Genomic DNA, 24,396 nt, shown 5'->3' with positions numbered 1-24,396 from the left:
GATTTGTGCTGAACAACATCCTGGTTGAACTGTCCACTAACGTTTGGGAAATAATAGCACGCATGATTGATGTGCCCCTGTGCAGCATGTAAGTAGGTAGCTTGCCAGCCTGGAGAGAGCCAGCGCCAGGGCTCAAGCCTGTGCTTTCCTCACTGTGATAGCACAAGCTGAAAGCTTATGAGACAGATCGTAAGCTTTCCTTTGTGGGTAAGAAAGTGGTAGGGAGCAGTAGTTAAAAGTTCAGCCTAGCTCTGTAGCTAAAGCCTGCACTAGGAGTAAGTCATTCTCATCTGCATCTATATCCACTCAGTCTTTGGCTTTTTTACTGACAATGCCTTCAAGATGCCAGAAGGCAGTGGTGGCTTTGTGATGCAAATCAATCCTGCCAAGTCTTACTTACTAAGAAGGTGACTCATTCATTCGGGAAAAATTTTTAAGGCAGCTTGTAACATCTCTCTCACCTGGCATGAAGGATTTTGCCAAGTGTTTCAATGAGACAGTTACAATCTCCCTAAAAATATTCTTTTAAAAATTTGCTTTCATTCACATTGTTGCTCAGCGTTCTATGTGAGTGCCAAGAACTGGACAGAGACTGAGATGCAATTAATTAGCTCTCCCAGAGTGAGGAGAACTTTTGCCTGCAAGAATGAGTTGAAGAGTCATTGGGTTTTCCTTGGGTGGAAGGCAGTAGAGAGGACAAAAGTGGTCCAAATGACCTTACTGTTTTCAGCAGGACGTGCTCTTCAGAAGGGGAAGCAGAGGGGAAGCAGCACAATAAAGTCTTTTAATGAAGTGGGAAGAGTAAAGTAAATAGAGGTTCCAGTGCACCTGTTTGAGAGGGAGGGAGCAGGAATCGACTCAGTGAAACACGTGGCATGTCCTGCAGTACAGGGATGGAGCCAGCAGCGGGGTGGCCATGCGGAGAGGAATTGCTGTGATGATGAAGGCATGTTACCCTGCAGAAGCTTTGTGTATACAGGAACTTCTCAGGTTTTGCTGCAGAATTGATTTTGGGGAGGATGTATTAAACTGAGGCAGAGGAAATGTTGGGCTTCGTTAGCTGGAGGCAGAGCACCTGAAGCGCTGTTCTTCAAACCCCTGGTGGGAATCCTGACACTAACAGGATTATAGAGGAGAATATGATACTACACATCCCAGTTAGGACTACTCAGAACTTCTCGGTAGGGAGTAGATACAGATTAAGCAGCAGTATCTCAACGTGATAACTACAGAAGTCTGAAGTGAGCATATGTGACCATTCCTCACGCATTCCCTAGATATCATAGCTGTGGACAATCAGTCAAACAATCAGAAAGTATGTCCAATTAATGTATTGGTTTAAAAAATGTACGCTATAAATACTGATATTATATTTGTAGTTTATTTTTTCCCTTGCTTTTGAAGTTTCGTTGTGTACTTAACATTATACTTTCCAGTTTCTCAGTGACTCTGAGAAATTTATTCTCTTCTAATCCCATCACTCCAGGAGCTGGAGATTTAAGAAAAAATATGCAATATTGTGACATATATAATGAAATCATAACTATTGGCAGTATGGTAAGAAGAGTAAACAGATCATCAGTCTAAGACTACTGTATGCAGTAATTCATCCTTCTCAGTTGGTGATGCCTGAGTCAAGAAAAGCTTTAAGTGGTCACTAGATGGAAGGTTGTCTACTAAGGTCCACAGATTTGCAGGTTTAAGTTAAAGCAACTGTCACTATATTCCTAAGACCCCGGGGGGGGGGGGGACGGACACGGACAACAACAACAAACCAGGATGTAGACCCTGTACTTGTAAATATATTGAAGTTGCCAAAATATGCTTTATTAAAGTAACAGCTATATGCTTTTAACAAGTGATGAATACATACAGAAAACATTATAAACAGTCCATAGGCTGCAGTTTGTCCATACAAAATCTCTGGTAACCTTATGCCAATAGCAAATACAAAAGAAATAGAAAAAAAATTGAAATCTCTAGTGTGCCTGTAACATCCTAAAATTCACATTGACATCCTTGTTTTTTGATGTGCTCCCTTCATCCTTCAAAATGAATTTCAGGGATGTTTCAAATGCATTCTTAATTTACGATACGTGCTTCATTTATGCTGTGTTACTGCAGTGACACATAGGTGGCATAAAGATTTTAGCCTAGAAAATAAAGATATACTGGGGAGTAAGCAACTATGAAAGAAAGGAAAATCATGGAAAAAATAGTGAGTGGAGAAGCTTGGTGCAAAGGAAGCAGCCTGGACTTAAGAGAGAACTCAGTGATGCCAGCCTGCCTTTGAAAGCTTGCTGAAGTGTGTTAGGCAGTTGGAAACAGAGTTGTAAAGGGGTAATTTAATCTCTTACTTAGGAGACAGCAAAATTTAACTGATGCTGGATAAAGGGGAGCCTCCTGTGATGGTGTATGGCTAATTTTCACAGAGAATGTTTAATTCTTTCAGATATTGCAAGACTGCATTTACAGCTTTAGTAAATAGAAATTACTGCTTGTGAAAATCCATTTAGTAAATGCTATTTTAGAGGGTGTTGGCATCTTATGCAATACTGAGGCTTCTTTATCGACTTTTTAACTAACCTGCTAAACAGCTGCAAGTTTTCCTTCATTCAGTAAGCTTTAGGTGAATAAAACCCCCTACCAATGCTTAACAAAATAATCAGATAAGAAAAGGCATGGTACTAAGATGAATGGTTAATATGTGGAAAATTATTCAAGATAGAAATATTCTGTCTGCAGTTCTATTAATTTTATCAATGCATATATAGTGCACAATTATGGTATACCCATGTGCAGTAGACTGCATGGTATCTACCAAATCTTTATACTGTAAATAACTTATGTTTATTGCCAAGCAGAATCAGAATTTTCCAGTCTCAGAGGAAAACAAAGTCTTGTCAGCCCATCATGTTGTCATTATTACTGAATGCCTAGTAACCATTTCCACAAATGTAAAAGTCTAGACATCCCACCTCTTCTTGGATGAGATTAAGCTGATTGATTCCTGGAGCCAATTTGCTCAAGATGCAACTGTCTGTCTTGAACTTGATGTAGCATTTGCTCTGGGTAAGAAGAACAAAGAGAATGCTAGTACTTGTTTGTGCTTTGGGCTAATCTGGAAAGGGTAGAATATTTTATTTTATATTTTATATCCCCTGCTACTGGTCTTGCTAGCAGGGAGAAAGGAGGCATTTTTCTCCTGTGATACTCATGATACTTAATTAATACTCACCAGAGCTGAGCCCTGTAGAAAACCACAGGTAAGGTTTTATGTTCTTGAAGAGAGAGGCCGACAAACTACTAAGATCCAAATTGCCATAGGTAACGCAGGACGTATGCAGTTATTTCTGATGGAGATGGTGTGTTAATGTTTTGTCTGTCCGTGGGCTTGGGTTGGTCATTCTGGTCTTTCACTCAGAAGGGACAAGCATGTTGTAAAATATTGTGAGGTAATGTTGGGTAGCTGGTCTTCAAATAGGTTAAAAGGCATCACACAGAACACAGGAGAGAAAGCTGCTCCAGTGTGCAAAATGCACTGAACCAGATTGCTTCAGACTATATTCATCTGCAAATAGTAAATATATATGTAATTCACATTCCATAGTAAGAGTCTGCACACTGCACAGAGCTTGCATAGCTTATACTTCATAGGCAAATACTATTGAAGCAATTCAAGGTGGCGATCAGTCCAACTGGTGTCATTTCCCTAATTTGAAAATCCCATTGATGGAGAGTTGCACAAGAAAGCTGGTTCGACATAAAAAGATACGCATTGAACTTGAATATATAGTTTGTCTGTGATACAAGTGCTGCCTCTGTAATGCAGATTTCCTCTCTTAAGAAACATTCACTTCAAAGTGTTATGCAAACTACTGCACTACAGCAGCAGCCATTAGACATACTGCAGCATGTCCCAGCTATTACACACACCTGTCGAGCACAGGGATCGAAAAAACAATCAGCCAGCCAGCACTACGATCGGACTGGTATGATTGTACGATTTTTTCTGCCAATTGAAAAATAAAGACCTAGGATAGCATTGGTGTGGTGTTCAAAGGAAGCCCTTTGTGGATACCAAGCTATGGCATTATGCTTTTAACCTGCTGCGAGCCCAGAAGGAAAGATGGATCTGTTTTCTCTGGATTATCAGAGGTGCCACTACCTGGCAAGCCACAAATGTCTTCCATTTACGCACACTAAAGTGAGCACTAAGCAGGGCATACATTTTAGCTCTGGGAAAGAGCTTTCCAGTTCTTGTGCTAGGCTAGGATTTATTACAATGTAGCATGGGAAGGAATTAGTCATCCATGATGTGGAGTAGGTTATTTTCTCTTTCACATGGTTTGTCGTTTCTGCCTTGTAAGCCACTAGCACTCTCCTGCATTTTAGATGATGCATTTGCATTTTCAGTGTGTACATTTCCCTTTCTGGTTTTACTCATCATTGGCAGATAATAGGGGAATAGATAGGAGAATTAAGGGGAAAGGTGGTGAGTGCACCCAAAGCCATGGCAAGAATGGTTTGGGAGAAGTGGTGTCTTTAGATACTACTATGGCACCTGAATATTTGGGAACTACATCCATGTGTGTGAACTAAACGTAGAAGTGCCAAGGTAGTTTATAAAGGGCCCGATTTACAAGTTGTGTCATTTTTGCACTGAATTTTACTTGTATTTTCAGTTAACACCATTTTCTGTCTGAGATAGAAAAGTAAATGTAGTGTCCCTGTTTGCTAGCAGTTCAGACTTAGGACTGTGATGTAAAGTATCATGTCGGGCAGTGCCTCACCTAGTTTAAGTTATGGTTTTGGAACTGCTTGTTAAACACCCAGTATGGGACTGGGTGGTGGGAGTAAAAAGAACCCCCCACCTTTTCATGTGCCCTAACAGCAGATTACCTGGTCTGCAGAGCTCTACTGCATGAAAAGTAGATTAAATCTTTATTTAAGACTCATAGGACGGTGATAGTGCTCTTAAACAGCAGCTGCTATTAAAATGTCAGCATTGCTGTCGGTCACCACCGAGTACCTGAGTTAGCACTGTTTCCACTGATACTAAGAATGGAAAATGGACAGGTTGCTACTTAAAGTGAACTATTGTAAATTGAGGAGCACAGGTTTAATCCTTTCTGATATGGTTTGTTATCCACCTGTAACATTAAAAATGTATGTTGTATTACTTCAGGGGTTGCACTGACCTCTAGATTTCATGCTTCTGGATTTGACTACTTCTTATGTACCGTTATGTTTTTATTCCATATTTTGGCAATATCAAGGCTTAGTCATATATGTGAAAAAAAATGTAAAGTTACGGATAGCATGGTAATTGTCCATTTTATGAAAACTTCAGGGCTTTGTCTTGTGAGCATTGTGCAAAATGGCAAATACTGATATCTTAACTATTCAATCGAGGATTTGGTAGATCAGTCAATGGGAACAATGACAGTGGACTAGAATTGATCACACTTCATTTCCCATCAATTGGCAGAGTAAATGGTAGCTCAGATGATAGGTTAGGATCGTTGCCAGTAATTCTTGGGCTCATGCCCTCCATTTTTTCTTTTTTTTTTTTCTTCCAAACGAGAACCCCCCAGACTATTTGATGAAAGTGAATGTCCTCTGATGTTGGTGAATAAAGCAGTGCAGAGTTTTTGTAGCCTCTGAGGGGCGTGAGACTGTTTCTGGCTCCATAATTGATGCTGCTGCATAGTCCTATAATCACCTAACCTTATTGAATTGTCCCCATGTGAAGATTTGATTTCAAATTTAGTAATCATTATACGTCATTTATTTTCACATAGATTACAGGATCATGTGTAAAGTGACAGAATTTCACCCCAGAGCTCCTTCAGTGTTTGGGTCTTCACTTTTACTCTTTTTGGATATGCTCGTGACACTTCCAACTCTGGTGATTTACTAGCAATTAGCAGGCTTCCATGACAGATTTATTGTAGCCTTCCAAAGAGCGATGAATCAGGTACGTGGCTACGAAGAAGAGGTTCCCTAGGACTTTCATTTAATACAGGAACACAGAGTTAGATCCCATGAAGAGCTTTGCCGTGTAAAGCGGGACTTAACCCAATTAAAAGCTCTACTCTTAAACCTAAATGTAAAATTGCAGTTTAAAAAAATCTTTGCTTAGCTGCTGCATAACCCTGAAAGCACATAAACCAACTCGTTGTTTCCTCATTTGAATTTCAAGTGGATGCCTACACTTCTTTTTCTGCATCTGCCAAAATCTTTGCCTGATTCCTGTATAAGGCTGCTCAGGAGCTGGAAATTACAAGTTCTTTCTCCCCAGTGCTCTGCCTGGTTGGGCAGACGCACCCTCCACTCACAGGGCCAGCCATGCCCCTAGGCACACAGCTGGAGGGGATGGTGCCACCGCCCCACAGGAGTTGTTTCTTCATATCACTGTTGGCTAGAGGGTAGTTCATACTTGCTGTGAGTTTTCTGCATGCATTCCAGTTTCTGTGGTTGTGTTATTTTGTTCTTGTCAAAAAAGGTAATGTACTCTTTAGCTTTGGGGATAGGGATTGATTCCCTTGGAAATGGTGAATATTCAAAAATAATGTAGTTGTGACAGGACTGTTTTTGCATTAACAAGCTTTCTTTTGAAAATACATCGATCTGTTCTTTTTATTGCTTTCCCAGGTGTCTATTGCTCAATACTGATTGAAAAAAAAAATATCTCATTTCTGATGTGAAACCATCCACATGCTAAACAAATACATATTGGACCAAAATAAGCTATTTTAATAACTGGTTTTTTAATTGAATGAATGCATTGCAGTCTGTTAAAGCAAAAACAAAAACCCAGTGTGTTTAGCATGTTAAAAAGAAGATTTTTGCTGTATTCACAATGTTACACAATAATTAAAAAGGAAACCAGCTAAGTCTTCAGAACCTGTCCTGTTCTACCAAATGTGATTAATTTCTGTTTCATTATAATAGTAGGGTTGTAGTGTCATTATTTTTGAAGGGTAGGAATCTTGCACTGTTGCTACTTTTTGTGTTTTGGGAAGCAGAACACATGACAGGGAAAAAGCTGAACCACACTCCAGCTGTAATTAAATGCTGACACATCAGTGGAGTTTGGCCACTTGTTTCTTCAAAGGTGGGTTTGAAGGAGGCTCCTCCTGGCTGTACTGTGCTAACGGGAGCAATGGTTCCTCCTGGGAGGATGTGCTATTTTCTCCTTAGATGTGCAAATCTGGGAAGTAGGCAGGCCTGACACAGTGCAGACACTGCCATGCTGAAGGTGAAATTCCCACTTCATTCACACTCTTTTTTAGGATGTCAGGATGCTAGCTGCCCTCAAGGGCTCTCACTTGCAAGCAGTTTGGACCCTCGGGGTCTCACTGTGCCTGTGATCGGGCAGGCCGAGTCAGGATTATGCTTTCATGCCATGTCCTGGCAGATTGTCACCATGTTTGCCTCTCCTGCACTCAGTGTCCCTTCTGCCCTGCCCTGCCCTGCCCTCCACAGATGTGTTTGTTACAGCACGCCGGCCTTGTGAGATCAGCGTGAAGGCCAGTGGGGCTGCAGGTGGCCTTGTGTGGACATGGTGGGGGACTGGAGAGGACAGCGCAGGTATGGGGACGCTGCGCAGAGCCCTGGTGCGAATGCTGCAGGGGTCAGACGTTACAGCTGCGCAGGGTGCACGTGGTAAGGTGAACAGACTGCTGGGCTCTAAGGGTGTGCCAGGAGTGGTGAACATCAGGCAGCTCCCGAGAGCCACCGGATCTGTGTGGGTGCGTGGGCAGCAGGAAGGCTGGTACCAGCTCGCCCTGCCAGCCGCGCGGCGGGCTCTGGGCAGCTGCAGGCAGTCTCCTGGCCCGTTCTGCTGCAGGGTGAAGCAGCCCCCAAGGGCAACACAAGTGCTGCAGTAAAGATGGGATGAACCACCTGGTCACATCTTTTTTCAGTGGAGTGAAGCAGTTACACCTGATGAGTAGCTGGTCTTTTTTTTAATTCTTTGCTGAAAGACTAGCATTTAAAAAACTGTTGGCACTTCAGTGTTTCTCCCCTACAAGATAATACTCTGTCGCTCTTCCTACAGTTGAAACTGTGGTTCTAGAGAGGTCTAGGTTTGTCAAAAATGCTGTTTAGGTGGACAGGCATTATTTGGGGCAGTAAAGCTGGAAAGATGACTTGCATGTCTAGTGTAGAAAAACTACTTTAGAATATGCCTATTGCTCTGAAGAAACTGGCTTCTTTTCTAAAAAGAAGTTTTTTAGTTTTAGTTTTCTAAAACTAAAAGGTTTGTTCCCATGAAATGGGAACCATGGGTTGCAGCCAGGCATTGCACAGAGACCTGAAAAGCAAACACTGGTTAAAGAAGTGAAAATTTCCTGCTGACAGGTATCAGTTAGATGTCAAGGCATTTTGTAATGGTGATTTGAAACAATGAAAGATGAAGAGATACCTTGGAAAACTTCTGCAGCCTAGCACTTCTTGGTCATGCTGCCATCTTCTCCTTTTCATTCTTCCATTACTACCACCACCACCACCACCATCCATCTTACTGTAGCATTTTGGGCTGTATTTTGTGTACATTCAGTGTCACTAAAGAAAACAATGGCATCCACCTATTTTATTTTTTTTTTTCCCCCCCGCTGCCTTGTTTTTACTTCTCTTTGCTTCCTGTTCCCATTGTGGAATGCAAAGGAGTAAGCCAGTGAAATATACTGTCCCCCCACCCAGGAAGAAGTGTGCGGGTATTGTTCAGTGTCACTACCATGTAAAATGCACTTCAAATGAGACACACATCACATCCCTGGGGTACAATTTAGGACCAGTAATGTAAACCAAAAAGCAGATAGTGTATAAAGTAAATACGCACAAATCCCCTGAACTCTAGTACTCTGCATTTCACTCTTTGCAGAAAACTTTTGTCTCTGTTCCTGCTTACTAAAAGGTGATCCCCCTTTTCCTGATTTCTGTGGTATCCCATTCTTAAACCTACCTCTTGCATCCTCTCTGTGGCACACCCTTCTACACTTTCAATTCCTTGACCAAATGCATTGGGCAACTGTGGGTTTGAGTTATGTCATTTCCCCAGTTACAGATAAGCTACATCTTTACGCAAGGAATATTACTGAAGAGTGTTAGCCAGGTGCCTGGGAATCGTACCTCACTCATGTCAGCCAATGGTAAAACACAAATAAAAGCATTTATGTGCCACAGCCACAAGAGATGGCACAGTTAAAAATGTCTGTGAAATACACAGGTATGGAAATAGACTTAACTCTACTTCTAGCAAGGTCAAAACCCTTCTCTCCCTGTAACTAGCTGACTTGCTATCAGCTCTTCCCTGGCTCCGTTTTTCAAGGACTCTCTCTTCCAATTTGCCCTGTGGCTCAGGGTACCTTCCTCTGAGAGAGAGCTTCCTTTTTCTCTGGTTCCTCCAGAGATCCCAGTTACCTTCATCCTTTTCACCCAAACTTATTTACCCCCTAACTTACTCAGAAGATAGTTTCAGTGTCCTGCTATAAACTGAAGAGCATCTTTTTGAGAAGCAATGCCATGTTGCCAGGTGCATTTCAGTGCTAAATGTTTCCATCCACCAAGTGTTTACATCCTGATCAGATAAACATTTTTATTTGTTTATTTTTTTTCTCCTGATCAGGACTGTGATAACAGTAAACAATTGGAGAGGCTGTTTGGAATGCTTGAGACCCTTTAAAAAAACCCCTAAAACCTCAAAAAGCTGACCTCTGAATTCAAAGGATTATTTTTCAAATTTAGTTGTAGTCCAAAACCAGTTACAATTATAGCAATACGTAGCTGCAGATAGAGATACAGATTTTTAAACACCTATCTTCAAAATGTTTTCATCTGGTTTTAGTCCAAAACCGAATATACAAATATTTTTAGCCCAAAACACACTCTCTTTTTCTTCTCTATGTATGTGTATGGCAGAAATTCTCAGTGACTTTCTGCATCCTATAGCTATTGAATGAAATGGATGTTTTGACCAGTTTTGCTGCCAGTACCTGTTTCCAGCATCTGTCTGTAGGGTTGATATGCCAGTGATTATGGAGGCTACCTTGGGATCCTCCTGTGGAGATGGTACAGCTTTGTGTACTGCTGAATCTCATACACCCTCAGGAAAACATTTTAAACTCAGATGCAGTATCTTCTGGGGGGAAAAAAAAAAGTTTTTTTTTAAATCTGTTTTCATTGCCTAATTTCTGATGTGGTGTTAACTCAAGAGGGACAAAAGTAAAAGCATATAGAGCAGTCTGGGTTAATATAAAGTAAGATGATGAAGATTACATGGAGCTAGCCACATGACAATTGCAAGGCCGTAGAGAACACTGTGAGGCTGAACATTTTTGACAGTTTTTGAAACAAAGACCTTTGAAGAAAATTTTTGAACAAAGATCTTTCAAAGCAATGTGGAGCCTTACTTTATTTCAGTCGACTTCAGCAAGATGGAGAAATAGAAGACAAAATATATTTTAGAGAAAATCCTCTATGGGGTCTGTAACTTTCTAATCAGACGTTTGATCTTAAATTTCATCTGGCCTGTTCTAGGGACTCGGCGTGCTGTGCTGAAGTTACCTCAGTACTGGATGCCATTGGGAAGACTTGCCTGTGACCTTGTAATTCCTATCACATTATTTCTTTGTAGCGATATTAAGTCAGTGGGAGTTCAGATGCATTTGGAGGAGCCAAATCATGTCACAGAAACAAGTGCTTGAATTTGAAAACTTAGGCACAGACTTTAAGGATCAGTGATGCCTGGCTTTAAAGATAATAAAAGTGACCCTGTAAAACTTGAAGTTCAAAAAAAATCTTGCACAGACATGACAGGTGCAGCGATGGCAGCTGAGGGCGTATTTCCATGAAGCATTTAAACTGGAACGAATTGCCAAAACATACCGAAGCAGATGAGAGAAGTTGATGTGAAAACTTTCCGAAGCAAAAATCCAAACTGTCCAATACCTTTTTGATAGACTGTTGAAATAATTCCCGTTTTTCTGACACTTCAGTGCTAACGGTTTGCATAGTTAAGATACCACGCTTGTGGCTTTATTGCTTTTTAGTGCAAGAACTTTAGCTGCAGAACAAAAGTACAGCGGTTTGATGTAATATGGATGTCTATTTGCACTCCTTTTAAGATAAACATTAGGCAATAACCATTTCTTTAGAGCCTGTATATTGTTCATATGATTCTCTCTCTTGTATAACAGCTCATGTTCATCAACATGATACATTCCTGCCTGATTTTCCAGTTCTGTCTTTCATTGAGGATACTCTTTTCTTTCTCTGATTGCTTTTTCTTCTTAGGCCATTACTCTAGCTGATAGCTTCAGGTTATCATTGTATCCGATCTCCCTCTCCAATAAGCCTATGATTGATACTAATCTTCCTCATGGGATGCATTTATAGGATGCAGGATGGAAACTACTCTTTAAATCTTAGCTTTATATGTGCTGACAGTTTGCAAGGTTGCACCTTATATTTACTTCAGGTGGCTTAGGGGAAAACATCAGCACCTGGTAATCATGCTTCCAAATAAGAAAAGAATTGTGCTCCACATACTAAAGGTTATCTTGTTGTTGAGTCTCCTGTGCTGCTTCTGCTTGTATTTCATGTAACTAGAAAAGGCATGGTTTCTATAGGTGATCAATGTCCTGTAACCAAACTCATGCCTTTTCTTTCCAGTGAGAGGAGACATATTTTAATTAATCTGATGGAAGCTTTGAATAGCAGGCAGTCCCCTGAAAAAGAGTTAATGTGCCGGAAAACACTTCACACAAGCAGAAGACTCTTGGTTGACTAATGTGCTTAACGGTACTTTTTCTAAGAAAATTATCCCAGTGAAAGCTTTATGGAGTGCACTTGTTTTTTGTTTTTCTTCTCATATTATAGCTTCATATTTTGAAATCAAATTAGATATGTCTAAGGACATTTTGAAAATGGATGTATTATATTTTTACTACAGGTTTTGCAGATGCCCATCAGTATAGTGTCATGGAAAACAAAAATATTCCGTTCCTTGGAGAAATAAAACCTAGGGTGCTGTGATCGCTAGTGTGATGATTGGAGTTGCTGAAGTCTGGCTATTTCACTGTTTCTGCTTACCAAATATCTGAAGGCAGGGTCCAGTTATATAATTAACTCCAAAGAATCAATGAGAAATGAAAATGCTAATGTTTCCACATTTGCATATTCAAGCTCCACAGCGCAAGAAACAAAGAGAAGTAGTAAGAAATTCATTTATCTTTTATCTTTTTAAACAGACATGCATTTATCTTTAGGAACAGACTTGCCAAGCCTTTTTTGAATTGCAGAGTTTTGCTGCAAATGTTTGTTATTTGAATTTGCATAAGGATTAACAATGTTGGGCAAGTGGTATCTCCTAACCCTTTCTGTTTACTTGTGTGATAACAGTCATTGGGATACAGTTTTCAAGGCAATCACTGCTTTTAGTTCAGTGGCTAGTGCAGTTTGTTTTCACGTCAGATTCTCTAATGTTCCAAAAGTCTAGTTCAACAAAAATTATAAATATATTTGCTGAAAGGATTTTTGCTCCCCTCTTTAAGAGCTCTCTGTACCTGCTAGCATAAGGGTTAAAGAATGAAAATTTATGAAACTTGAGGGGAAAATCTGAGATGGCGTGCAGAGTATAGCAATTAAGCTACACTCCCTGTCTGAACCTACATGTGAAAATGTCATGGTCAAAGCAAAATCATCTCTTAGATGAGAACTTTGCACCACAAAATCAAAAGTCCCAGAGACTTCAAAAGGGTGTGTGCCACAGCAAGCTGAAGTTGGTTGAGGTTCAAAACTCTCTTCGTGCTTTTAAGTGTTTGTCTGGGGTTTTGTTCCAGCTTTTTGTACACAGAAGTGTTACCTAAACGTAGTATGTCAGGTAGATACTTGCTTGTGCTGCTATGTCTTTTCATTTTTGGTTCTTTTCATATTATTATGAAAACTGTTCCAACATCAGTATATTACAAAGCAAAAATAATCAGGGAACTTGCATTATTTTCACAGGATCATGTCTCCTAGAGTACTTGTATTGTGGAAATCACTTCCGAAGTGCACAGCTGTACTTCACTAATGAGACAGCTTGAGCCCCACGGCTTGCTGCATTGACTTACAGAAGTGTCAGGGTTTCTGTTCTACTTTAAGGTGATTGTTGGAAATTTCCCCCAAAAAAGCAAATTTGGCCTTACAGTTGTCAGGGTTCTAGGGGAAAATAGGAAGGAAAGAGGCACACCAATAGAAACAATACAGCTTTCTCATGAGGGTTGGGCATAACAGCAAGAGAAGCTTTACATCTGGAGCGGTGCTAAGTGACAGGGGCTCACAGGAGCTCCAGCAGCCATTTATGATGGGCCAGCAATGAGCTGGGGGTGTCCGCAGCTCCTGCAGAGGTTGGGGTGCCTGTTGTGACAGGATTGTCCTTGAAGCCTCTGGGAGAGGAGAACTGGGAAGGAGCAGCTAGCCCTAGCGGAGCAGTGGTCCTGAGCCAGCAGCTTGTGACAAACCTCAAAGCTACAAGAATGTAAAAAGTTAGAACTGAAGCTGCCACAACAAAATATTTATTACTGGCAATGCACTAATTACTCGATGTTGTTGCCAGTGGCTGATGACCCAGCAATCAGGAACAAGCCACAAATAATAAACTACATTGAACATGGGGTGAAACAGGGTTCATTAACATCACATATGAGATGCTGATTAAGTTCTGTACACAAGGCAAGGAACATAAAAAGCAAATATTGAGGTAACACACAGTGAGTGTCAAAAGCTAGCTGCTGTGCTTAGGCCAGGCACAACGGGCACCAGGCAGGGGAGATGTGAAACTCCTGCCGATGAAATTATCTGCTTTATAACGAAAAGAGAAAGCTAGACTGCCTTGGAATAAGCTCACTTTCTCCTTAACCAGTAAGACTCATTCTTGTAGTGTTTATCTGTGTTTTCTCATTGATGTAGCCCTATACGAAATTAATTCAATTGAAAATTGGAACAGTTTTGCCTTCCTGTGCATCGGTCATCTTATTTCTACCACTGCTTTTACTTCAGCAGCCAGTTTGGGAGCTCTTGCAGAGGAGGTTGTTGGTTCAGTAATACGGTTCAGGTAGTTAATACAGAGTGAAGAAGCCCTATAGCTTTTCACTCCAGATCAGACAGAAGACAAGCACGGTGCTGCTGGCTAACAAAATGCTGTAGAGGCGTTGCAGTGCAAGAGGAAAACATAGCTGTCAAGTACCTTATTGATATTTTGCACTTTGTCTCAAATGCTTAGTTAAAGGTCATTCATCCAAAAAGAATGTGGATATTCTTTAACCTTTCTCGGTCTCTCTTGCTCTCTCCCAATACACTTTGAATTAATCTGTAGTATTTCCAGATCTATCTATGAGGAACGCTGGTGTTCATGAATTGACAGGTGGTCTTTTTCTCAGTAATGAGCTGTTCTTCACTCCAGAAGATGATCATAATCTTTTCACTTTTGTTGGCTAGATCATCATTGCCAAGATAAAATATTCTATTTTCTATTTATAGAAGGGAAACTTTTATACTACTGATAATGGAGTGATCTGAACCCAGGGGTCTTGAAAATAGGTCATTAAGTACTCAGTTTAGCAAAAAGTGTGTTTTCTAGCATTCCTGATTTTGCTGGAGGGAATTGTCTTGTTTTCTAAATCTTGGCTTTAAAACCTAAAGACTTCTTTAAGCAAAGAAAAAAAAATTGATCATTTGATTTCATCACAAAGAACATAATTATATCTAAGAGTAACATATTTTGAATTAGGAATAACATTTTCCCATTGATTTTTTTTTTTTTTTCTTTAGCAACGAAGTGGCTGAAAATAACATTTTTCTATCATTGGACAACATAGATTTTAAAGTCAATAACAGAGCAGATTGCCTCAAATTGGAAAATACAGGAACAACTGTGGCATTGTTTTTTGTTTCTGTTTGGCTGTTGGCTGGTATTAAACAAACCAGATCCATGTGATCTAGCAACAGCACTTACTGGATGGGCTATAATCTATGTGAGTGAAAGTTGCCAGGAGTCAGTTTGGCCTGTGATACCTACAGCAGCGCAAGGTTGCACTCATCTGTTACAGCCACTAAGGTGCTGTTACGGGGTTTACCAGAACCTAGGAAGGTTCACCTGGTTCCTCGATTCCCTTGGGATAGTCCATCTATCCTGGAAAAGTACCTGCTGATTTTGCCATCTTCTGGGGTTCTAGCACTGTGAGCTTGCTGTCTTGTAACCTCTACTCTCCCTCCCCTGCCCCCCCATGCATTTTTAGGTGCCTGGAAGCTGAGAGGTAATTTAGGCAGTTTGTTTGGCTGACACATATGAAGTGCCCTGAGTACTGGTGTGACTGACTTGCATTGCAGAAGTAGCCACATGCTCTGCCGTGTCATGCAGGGTGCTGCTGTACATATTGTTCAGATACATGTGAAACTGTGGCTGCTTATTGACAGTGGGTACAAATAAACGTCAGCAGCTCTTACATGCACGATAGGTTGCATTTCCAGGTTATTAACACAGATGCCATAAAATTACCTACCTCTCACCCTATCCCTCTTCTGAGCATTTTGAAGCAAGGTTCATGAAGTAAAGGTTGCATCGCCACCCTAAGATATATCTTAAATGTCATGGGTTTGCTTTTCCCCCCCCAATGTGGCTGTAATAATTACTGTAACAGAGAGCTTGCTTTGGAGTTAATGTTCTCCTGGCTTAATGGCCCCTGGTTGTTCTCAGGCCATCAACTTCTCCCAGCTGGTCATCAAACCCAAAGAACTCCCTTGTGCCTTCATTATTACGGCTTAAGTAGATGACATTTCTGGTGCAACTGCTGCCTCCCAATGAGATGGTATTACAGCCAATACCTTTTTCCCCCCTTCCTTTCAATATTGTCAAAGCATTATAAACAGCTGGTATGAGAATGTTGTGGCTGTTGGCTGTGAATTCCTCTGACAATTTTTAGGTGTGTTGTAGACTTTGAAAGAATCTGAGTGAGGTGACTGAAAATGACTTGCCCAGAGCAGCTACATGCTCTCAGCCCCCATGCATCATTCAAGAAGAGGCTAGGCAATGCCCGAGTGTTTCAGGCTAAAGACTTTTTCCCAGAAGGAACAGTTTTCAAACAAGATCTAGGACAGATGTTTTGGGGTTTATTAATGTTTATAAATCTAGCAAATGTTGACATCCCCTCCCTCCCCTCCCCAAGTTTCCATGGCTCTACTGATCATTGCCCTTGTTTCCTAACAATTGATGAATTCTCTGGCAGACTTTTAAAAGAAACAAGTAAGTTGTAGCTCAGTAGGCCAGAAACCAGCAGAGATTGTTTAGGTGAAAATGTCTTGCTATGTGGATATTCAAACCCATGGGAGTTTAACATTGGTGCTGACTACATTTCCTTTAACCTCATTAGCACTTCATCTTGCTTTCCCAAGCATGATGCTGGAGCAGCTAGCTCACCTTAGAGCTTTTTGCTAGGTAATTCATCAAAGTGGCAGATGAAAGCTTAAAGGAAAATGCATGTAAATACCACATTAGGAACCTTGGCTCACAAAGGCATGAACATTTCTACCCATATCATTAGCTCTGGATTACAATCCATATATGTGAAGAAAAAGGGACTTTGTTGTTTGGGGAGGATGGCAATACAAAGCTTACTGGTTGTATCATAGTACAAATTGTACAGTTAGTTATTTTGTCTTTAATTAAAAAGCACTTCATTGTTCATTAGCTATTCTCACAGGAAAAAAGCTCAGCCTGCAACCACTTGTTACCTTCAAAATTAAAACCAAGTTACTTAAGTAAAATACCCCCTTCAAATACTAGGGGCCAAAGCATTTTCAAATGGGGAACTGAGATTCTCTCAGACCTAGGTTGTATCTTTTTTTTTTTTTTTTCAGCTTTAAGTTTTCAGCTATGCCTCACTGCACACTGATTTAGTCATTTGATGCTTATATACATGTGGTTGATACTGAGTGTAATTATATGTCACTATAACTTCTCCTCACTGCTAATAAACCCACGTTTACAGTTGGAGACATGCTAGCTATGTTTGTAACGGTGTGAACAACGAGCCGTCATGGAGAGCCACAGCATTTGATCTCGAGGAGCTGAGGCCCTCTCTGTCAAAGATGGGTTTAGGTTGCTAGCGCTCTTCAGAGCCAATGAATACTGTCACCTCCTCGGTATACGACAGGATCAGGCCAGTGCCCCAGCGCAGGAGACAACTGCTCTCAGCATGTTATGTGCCTGATTCGGAGCCTCTGGAATTAAACAAGCCTGTTAACTCACCAGGAAGGTATTGGAATTCCATTCTTTATGGTTAACAATGAGAATAAAATTCTGATGGACATCCTTAGGGGAGAGAAGATCAATAGATCAAAATGATGATGAATCAAAATGGCCTTCCAAAGAACTTCAGACGGGTGAGCCACCACAGTTCTGTTTGTCAGCCTTTTTATTGCAAAGAAACAATTAAGATACAAAGTATGTTCTGTAATCTGGTGTTACTGGGCTTAAATGCTGCAAGATACTGTTTCCTGGAGGGCCACCAAGGCACACCTTCAAACAGTCTTTACCTCGAGTTTATTGTAGTCTTGTTATATAGTAGCGCTTTGGGGACACTGTTAACCCTCTTTCGTTCTCATGCTGAGCAGCAGACACATCTACATATCCTCTTACTGATACCTGTATTGGTGGCATACTTCAGGAATACAATTTATCATACATTTTTGTTTTCATAAACGCTTTTTTTACTTTTTTAATTCCATTAGGTCAGCCACTCCCTGAATAGGCACCTCCTGTTCTGTTTTACTGTGTAACTTTTAAACATGACCCTGAAAAGCTAGAAAAAGTTCAGTGCACCAACTCCCTGTCATGTAAAATATGTCCAGACATCACTGACCAGCTCAGACGGTTGAACCACACAGGAGGTATGCGATCACTGCAGTGGTTATAGCACCAGCTTTGAAATAGTGTAACACTCTTCCCTTAGCAAAATGTCCTGACCCCAGGGTTGAAAAGCTGTTCGCACCTGTGCTTCTGAAGACTTAAGATTATTTCTGGAAAAAAAATGGAAGAGAAAGAATCAAAAATACTCTAATTATAGCTCATTTATGGCAAGTGGAAGAAGTACAATCCTAAGCAGCTGGGAACGCTATAGAAGCTGTTGTGATTACTGTATATGAAGCAGCAGCGGAAAGGATTTAAACACAGTGGACTTTACTCCACAGAGGAACTTTGAGGGCTATACATCTATACCACGTTTCCCCCATCTACAAGATGTACAGGTAACGTGTCCCCACTTACTTGAGAAAACTGCTGGGAGAGATTTATGTAAAGTCCTCTGATATTTTTGCTGTAAAATATGCCACATATATGTAAAATATAATTATCATGTAGTGAATGGGAAGATGTCTACAGCTAATTTTGAAGTATATATGTCTTTGCAGCCTTTAAAAATGCACTGCAAGAGTTGTGCATTGGTAACCAGCTCTGGACACCTTCTGGGAAGTAAACAAGGTGACAGAATCGATGAGACAGAATGCGTAATACGAATGAATGATGCACCTACTCGAGGTTATGGAAAAGATGTCGGAAACAAAACGAGCCTTCGAGTCATTGCACACTCCAGTATTCAGAGGATTTTGCGAAATCGCAACGAACTCTTAAATATGAGTCACGGTGCTGTGTTTATCTTCTGGGGTCCTAGCAGCTACATGAGGAGAGATGGTAAAGGCTTGGTATATAATAACCTGCAGCTGATGAATCAGATACTGCCTCAGTTAAAAGCATATATGATTTCTCGCCACAAGATGCTTCAATTTGATGACCTTTTTAAACGGGAAACTGGGAAAGACAGGTGAGAACTTATGTGGATACATTTGGGGGATGTCATGCAGTAGTAAAATACTCTAGTTTATATATACCAATTTCAGGTCTGCTCAGAGGGGCCATCGCACCACCCATTACATCCTCTGCCTCATGACTTGTAATATGGTATGACATGCCAAGTAACACCCCTTGTAACATAAGTAAAAAAACATGCATCAAAATAATTCCTACAGAGTATTGCCTCATCAAGTTAGAATCCTACAATCTGGATGTACTGTTTATATAGCCAAGGAGGCAGAAGCACTTTAAATCTCACTGTGGGGTAATATACCTGGCAGGTTTTTTTACTGATTCTGAAAAATCAGAATGGATAGGTTATGTTTTCTTATAGAGGAAATGCCACCATTCAGTGAATTATAATAGCTGTTTATTGAATTTAAGCATTCTTGGAACATTGCAGCTGTAAAGCTACTTGTAAAACAAATAAACATTAGTTATACATTAGGTGCTTCAGAACAGTTCATCTTGTACTTCCAACTGGGAAAAGGAAAGTTATTATGATAGTTACATCTTTATGAGAGTGGTTATGACTTGTAGGCTGATCTTCAAATCAAATTTTTAGTAAGTGACCTACTGCAGGACTTGCCCATTTTCACGTATAATGTCTGAAAATGGGCATTTAAACCAAAGACTTCCTAGCAAGAAATAAGTTTCTTTTTAACAAACTCCTATTTTATTACTTATTAAATATGCTGCTGTAAGAATGGAACAGGGTCCCCACTTAGGTATAAATGAAGAAGTAGGTTTATTGTACAGTAACTCATGGTGAGATTTTCTGGCTTCACAAACACTATAACATACACACCAAGTCCTGGAACTGGGCTCGATCTTCTTGTGGATATGGAGTACTCAAGAGCATGGACTTTGTTTTCTGGGCTGCACAACAAAAGCAGAACCAGTGTTAGAGGAAACCACTGCATCCCCTTAGCTGACAGTGACTGTTTCTTTGCTTGGCATTTGCTGCTTTTGTCATACCCCGCATGGTTTGCTTGCAGAGCTCTGTTCAGTTATAGCGGATCAAACTACACATCTAAGTTCTTGACTGACTCTAACACAAGAGCACACAGTAACATGGTCAGTTTCTTACCATTAAAGGTCCTTTTCTTTTCACCCTCAAGTCAGTGCTTGTGAGTCTTTGCCAGAGGCTCTGCCCCTGCCAGGAAGAAAAGGAAGGATAACAAGGGGAGATACCCTGCCGCTTTGGATGTGTTACGGTCTTTTCCACGTTTTTTTACCCAGAGCAAAGTGAGAAGGTGAATTGTGCATTTGAATCCTTCAAGAAAAGTGCAACCTTCAAGAAAAGTGCAAAGGATTATCAGTATGCCCAGTATTTACAAAGGCATGAAAGTTAACAGAGCTGTAGCTGCCCTGTAACATGGGCCACCGTCAGCCCTAAGGGTCAGACCCTGCACGCAAGGAGTACCCACTGCCACCTCCTTTCAGTGTAAGACTACAGGCAGTCCCCAGTTTTGAGGAACACTTTCCCTCCTCTGCTTCGGCCTGGCCAGTTCTGCCATGGGTAGGCAGGGTCCCACTCCTCTCCCGACACTTGATGTGCATCTTCAGGCCAGCTTCTCTTTATGGCTCTGCCTCACCCATCCAGAGCAAGAGGCCCAGAGCTGTGCGTGTGATGAAAGCATTCCTTTTTCTGCACTGGCATCAGGCTCAGTCTTGGCTCCTGAAATAAGGCATCTGAGACAGTTTGATGACATTATAACAAGTTTACGGTGGACTCTAGTCATGGGTACCCTGAACTCCCTGTGTGAATCAAGGGCACTTGGATGCCAGCAAAATTCAGCCTCATGAACAGGTCCTGTTGCTTCTAAGAAATTGCAGGCTCTGCTGTGTATGAACCGCTCCTTTAGAGGGCACATACAGCATACTTGAAGGACTAAGAAGATTAAAATGGGAGATGAAAATAAATGAAGAGACAGCACAGAACAGAGGAAAGATGAAAAGAAACATGGGTAGGAAGGAATTTGTAAGGGAAGAAAATTTATATAGCTGTGGGGGCAGGAGCAGAACATTGTACAGCCCAGAATGTTGCTGTTCCCTGGAAGGTTTCTGCCGAGCTTTTCACATTAGTGCCTGCAAAAAAACAAAGTAGGGAGAGAGAAGCCTGATTGCAAGGTTGGAATAATCAAACTGTACATTTCTGTCTTGAAAATGATGAGAAAAAAGGTAATTACATGTAGTGTGCTTTTGGAAAAAAAAAAAAAAAAGCTGATTCTGAAATGAAGAGAAACCTTCAGAAAACATTGCCAGTTAAATAGTATGGTGAATGACAAAGGCTGTAGAGCAATATACTTGGTATTATAAAGTAACTACTTGAAAATAACTTTATAATTGAATAAGGGTACATTAAGAAAATATGATTCAGAACCAATATTATAGTAATTAGATAAAGGAAGCATAAATGAAATAACTGCAGGAAGAGTATTTCCATAGAGATTATAAATGAGATTTTGGTGGAGCAGAAAGGCCTTTAATTGTAATTTAGTGTGCACTACAGAATTATCAGCACAGTGTGTTAGTTCATCATATAAAAGAGTATCTGATGATTTCCCCTAATAAGCACACGACAGTTCTTCATATTTTTTCATTACAACTGATTAGGTATAAAACCAGTATTTTTTGTTGGACTCTCATTCAGATCTTTTATGAAAAGGCAAGACACTGTAACCCTGGTTCTATACTGCTGACCTACAGACATGGTATTTAAAAAGGCCAAAGTGGTACTTGATAAGTTTTTAAATCTTTATTTCATTGTTTAGCTTTTAAGCTAGTTTATTTAAATTCAGTTATTCTCCTATTTATTGAAAACACAGTAAGTGTTTCTTATTTTTGCGTAAGTGTAAGCAAAAAGAAAACTAGTCCAGCAGACAGCCTAGCTGGGTTGCCTGACCTGTGCAAAGCCCAGTCACTTCAGTCATGGTCGAGATATAATTGCTGCTATGGTTTTGGATTCTAAGGACATCTTAGGCATCTAAAACAGTGGCCTTGCGCAAGCTCCAAAGTACTCTTAGTCTGAACATGTTCCTGAATTACCTAGCCATTTATAGGCTCAGAAACTCTCAAAGTGGCATGAAAGCAAATTTTTTAGGCTTTTCCCAACCTTTCTCTTTCCTAATAATTTTGAGCCAAAAATTATTATTTACTGTTTTGTATTGCTGCAGTGCCTGAAGGCCTGCTGGGCTTATGACCCAGCTATGACACTGTGACAAATTGCACACACCCCCACACCCCTAAAGCTTAAGTGCAAACAGAAAATAAATAAGGCCCCATAATTGGAACTAATGAGATGCTTAAATCCTGTTATTCTCCAAATGCTAGCTTAGCCTGCAAATCTGTATGGCAGGAGCAGTAAAAATGTACATTTCAGGAATTCATACATTACCAGGTGACCCACAAAGACAGGACAAATTCCCTAGGCTCCCCAGCATCCTTTAGGCATTTTTGGTTAAAGAATTCCCTCACATTTAGAATCACATTTAGAAGTGCCTTTTAAGCAGCCAGCCCTGATACCACCTTTTTTTTTTCTTTTTTTTTTTCTTTGCAATAGTCTAATTCACTGAGGAAACGGGACGCCTTGGTACAAGGCATTCCTCAGTCTCACAGCTCAGAACATCTCCATGTACTGCCCTGTAGGTGACCTACCTGGAACCAACCTGTTTAGCATTACCTTGGGAAGCTGCATGGTGGGCTCTTGCCTGCTGAATTACATATTAGTGATCGCTGGCACTTGCTTGCAGTGGCTGGTGTAGTTTCAGGTCCATCCCTGCTTCCAGGACTGTTGCGCATCCTGCTGTCACTGGGTAAACTCTAGAAGATGGCCTCGGAACTGGGGTCAGGATCTGGGATTCCCTGGTGACTGCTCTGGTGAGAACCTAATGTTCTCTGCCGTGCTTTTGGGGGGTTGGGGTCACAAAATTTTGCAGGTGTCAGGCGGATACAAGTGTGCTGGAATGGGGTTAATGCTGGTTCCATATTAGTACAGTCTGACCGCGCACAAGCCATCCGAGAGCCTGCACTGGCTCTCGCAGTGCCTCCGCTTTAGTGAGATGAAAGGAAAGCCAGTCACTGTGACAGGCTGTCATCAGGAATCTGAGGCCTTTTTGGGTCGCAGATGACACAAGCTTGAACTTCTTCCTGTGGGACTTCTCTAGCTGAGTGAGGAGCCATTAGGGAGACCTGCTGTCTCCTTCTTTAACAGTATTTGAAAGGACGCCTTTGAGTGAGTGAGTTTTCTCTGGAGCAAACACCTGACTTCATGTGCATTTCTGAGGTGCCTGACTTGGTCCTGTGAGGCTGCCCCTAAACGTGCCTCTATGACACCTCGCTGGCATGCATTTCCTTGACTCTCCCATTCCAAGACTGCCAGTTCTCCCCCGGGACAGTGCTGGAACTGAAGACAGGACTGGGACTTCTGGTGCATATGCTGGGCAACCAGTAACCACGACAGCACCCAGCCCTTACAGATGAAAAAACAACAACAAGCAAATGCTAGGAAGAGGAGATGTTACTGTTGCCATTTTGCAGATAAGAACCTGTGTAATACAGCGAAACATAAGTACTGCTTGTAAATCTCTTACATCTGTGAGCAGTTACATGGAGATGTCTCCTATTTCACACAAATCACGCTGGGATCAGTTGTGCCGCTTTTAAAGATTTCTCCCAGCCCGCAGAGGGGACCAGGAAAGGAGCTGCCCTGGAGAGCTCCCTTGCAGCACCACCCGTCCTATTCAGAGGTGCCACCAGGCAGGGAGGGGACTCGGGGCTGGCAGAGGGGTAGCACCGAGAGTGAAGGCTTCCCAGGCTGGCTAAGGGCCAGGCTTAGCTGCAGCTGACTATGCTTCCTGCCAACAGTCACACCAAGTGGCTGTGAGCTTCTAGAAACCAAATCATGGACGGGGTGGGAGGAAAGATGGTCAGACCAGGCACTGGAAGCCAGATCTTGCTCCAGCAGACAGGCTCCTCTGGATGCTGCAGGAGACAGCATTTTAAGCAGCCCTCCTCATCACCCCGATGCGTCTTCCTGAGCACTTAGCGTGTAAGCTCCATTAAGTGATTATAGATGTGTACAGATTACTAGCAGGAGAATATAAATATAAGAGATGAAGTTCAGTCACTTAAAGTAAACTTACCAAAAGGTCAGCTAAACGTTAGCATTGTTGTTCCCAAAATTAATTACAATGAGGGCAGTTCCTGCATAGATTAGTTCACTGACAGAAGGCACTAGCAAAATTATTAAAAGATAAACAAGCAAAGTAGTCTTCGTTGCCCAATTTTCATAACCTTTCACAAGAATGAAAAAAATGCCCAGAAACTGCTTCAAGTATCTCAAGAATTATTTGTCAGCCTGGAAACTTAATTATGTTTTTGCTTTCAGGAAGATATCCAACACTTGGCTTAGCACGGGCTGGTTCACAATGACTATCGCATTAGAGCTCTGTGACAGGATAAATGTTTATGGCATGGTGCCACCGGATTTCTGCAGG

At 41.2% G+C, this 24,396-nt stretch overlaps 1 protein-coding gene and 2 long non-coding RNA genes across 7 annotated transcripts in view; 1 reads left to right on the top strand and 2 right to left on the bottom strand.

Moving 5' to 3' along the window:
* The window catches only part of ST6GALNAC5 (ST6 N-acetylgalactosaminide alpha-2,6-sialyltransferase 5), a 74,226-nt gene that overhangs the window by 39,919 nt on the left and 9,911 nt on the right, over positions 1 to 24,396 (top strand). For 2 of the 3 annotated variants that reach the window (XM_055815394.1, XM_055815392.1), the window contains 2 exons: positions 18,457 to 18,866; positions 24,288 to 24,395. In XM_055815394.1, the coding sequence (XP_055671369.1) occupies positions 18,457 to 18,866; positions 24,288 to 24,395 (518 nt within the window). The remainder of the gene's footprint in view (positions 1 to 18,456; positions 18,867 to 24,287; position 24,396) is intronic. The other variant, XM_055815393.1, reaches the window with a different exon arrangement.
* Positions 1,792 to 10,248, bottom strand: LOC114012453 (uncharacterized). 3 transcript variants are annotated; one of them, XR_003554903.2, is made up of 4 exons: positions 10,002 to 10,248; positions 8,432 to 8,571; positions 3,239 to 3,571; positions 1,792 to 3,068 (listed from the first exon to the last, which is right to left on the bottom strand). It is a non-coding gene; the product is annotated as an uncharacterized LOC114012453 (long non-coding RNA). The 3 variants fall into 3 exon arrangements; XR_003554904.2 differs by having other exon boundaries at positions 8,432 to 8,545; XR_003554905.2 differs by lacking the exon at positions 8,432 to 8,571 and having other exon boundaries at positions 10,002 to 10,243.
* On the bottom strand, positions 19,249 to 24,294 carry LOC114012452 (uncharacterized). Its single transcript, XR_003554902.2, has 2 exons — positions 19,986 to 24,294; positions 19,249 to 19,774 (listed from the first exon to the last, which is right to left on the bottom strand). It is a non-coding gene; the product is annotated as an uncharacterized LOC114012452 (long non-coding RNA).

Source organism: Falco peregrinus, chromosome 10 (assembly GCF_023634155.1).
Source record: "Falco peregrinus isolate bFalPer1 chromosome 10, bFalPer1.pri, whole genome shotgun sequence".
NCBI lineage: Eukaryota > Metazoa > Chordata > Aves > Falconiformes > Falconidae > Falco > Falco peregrinus.
Note: the sequence above shows the minus strand (reverse complement) of the source record. Positions and strands in the feature narration are given on the sequence as shown.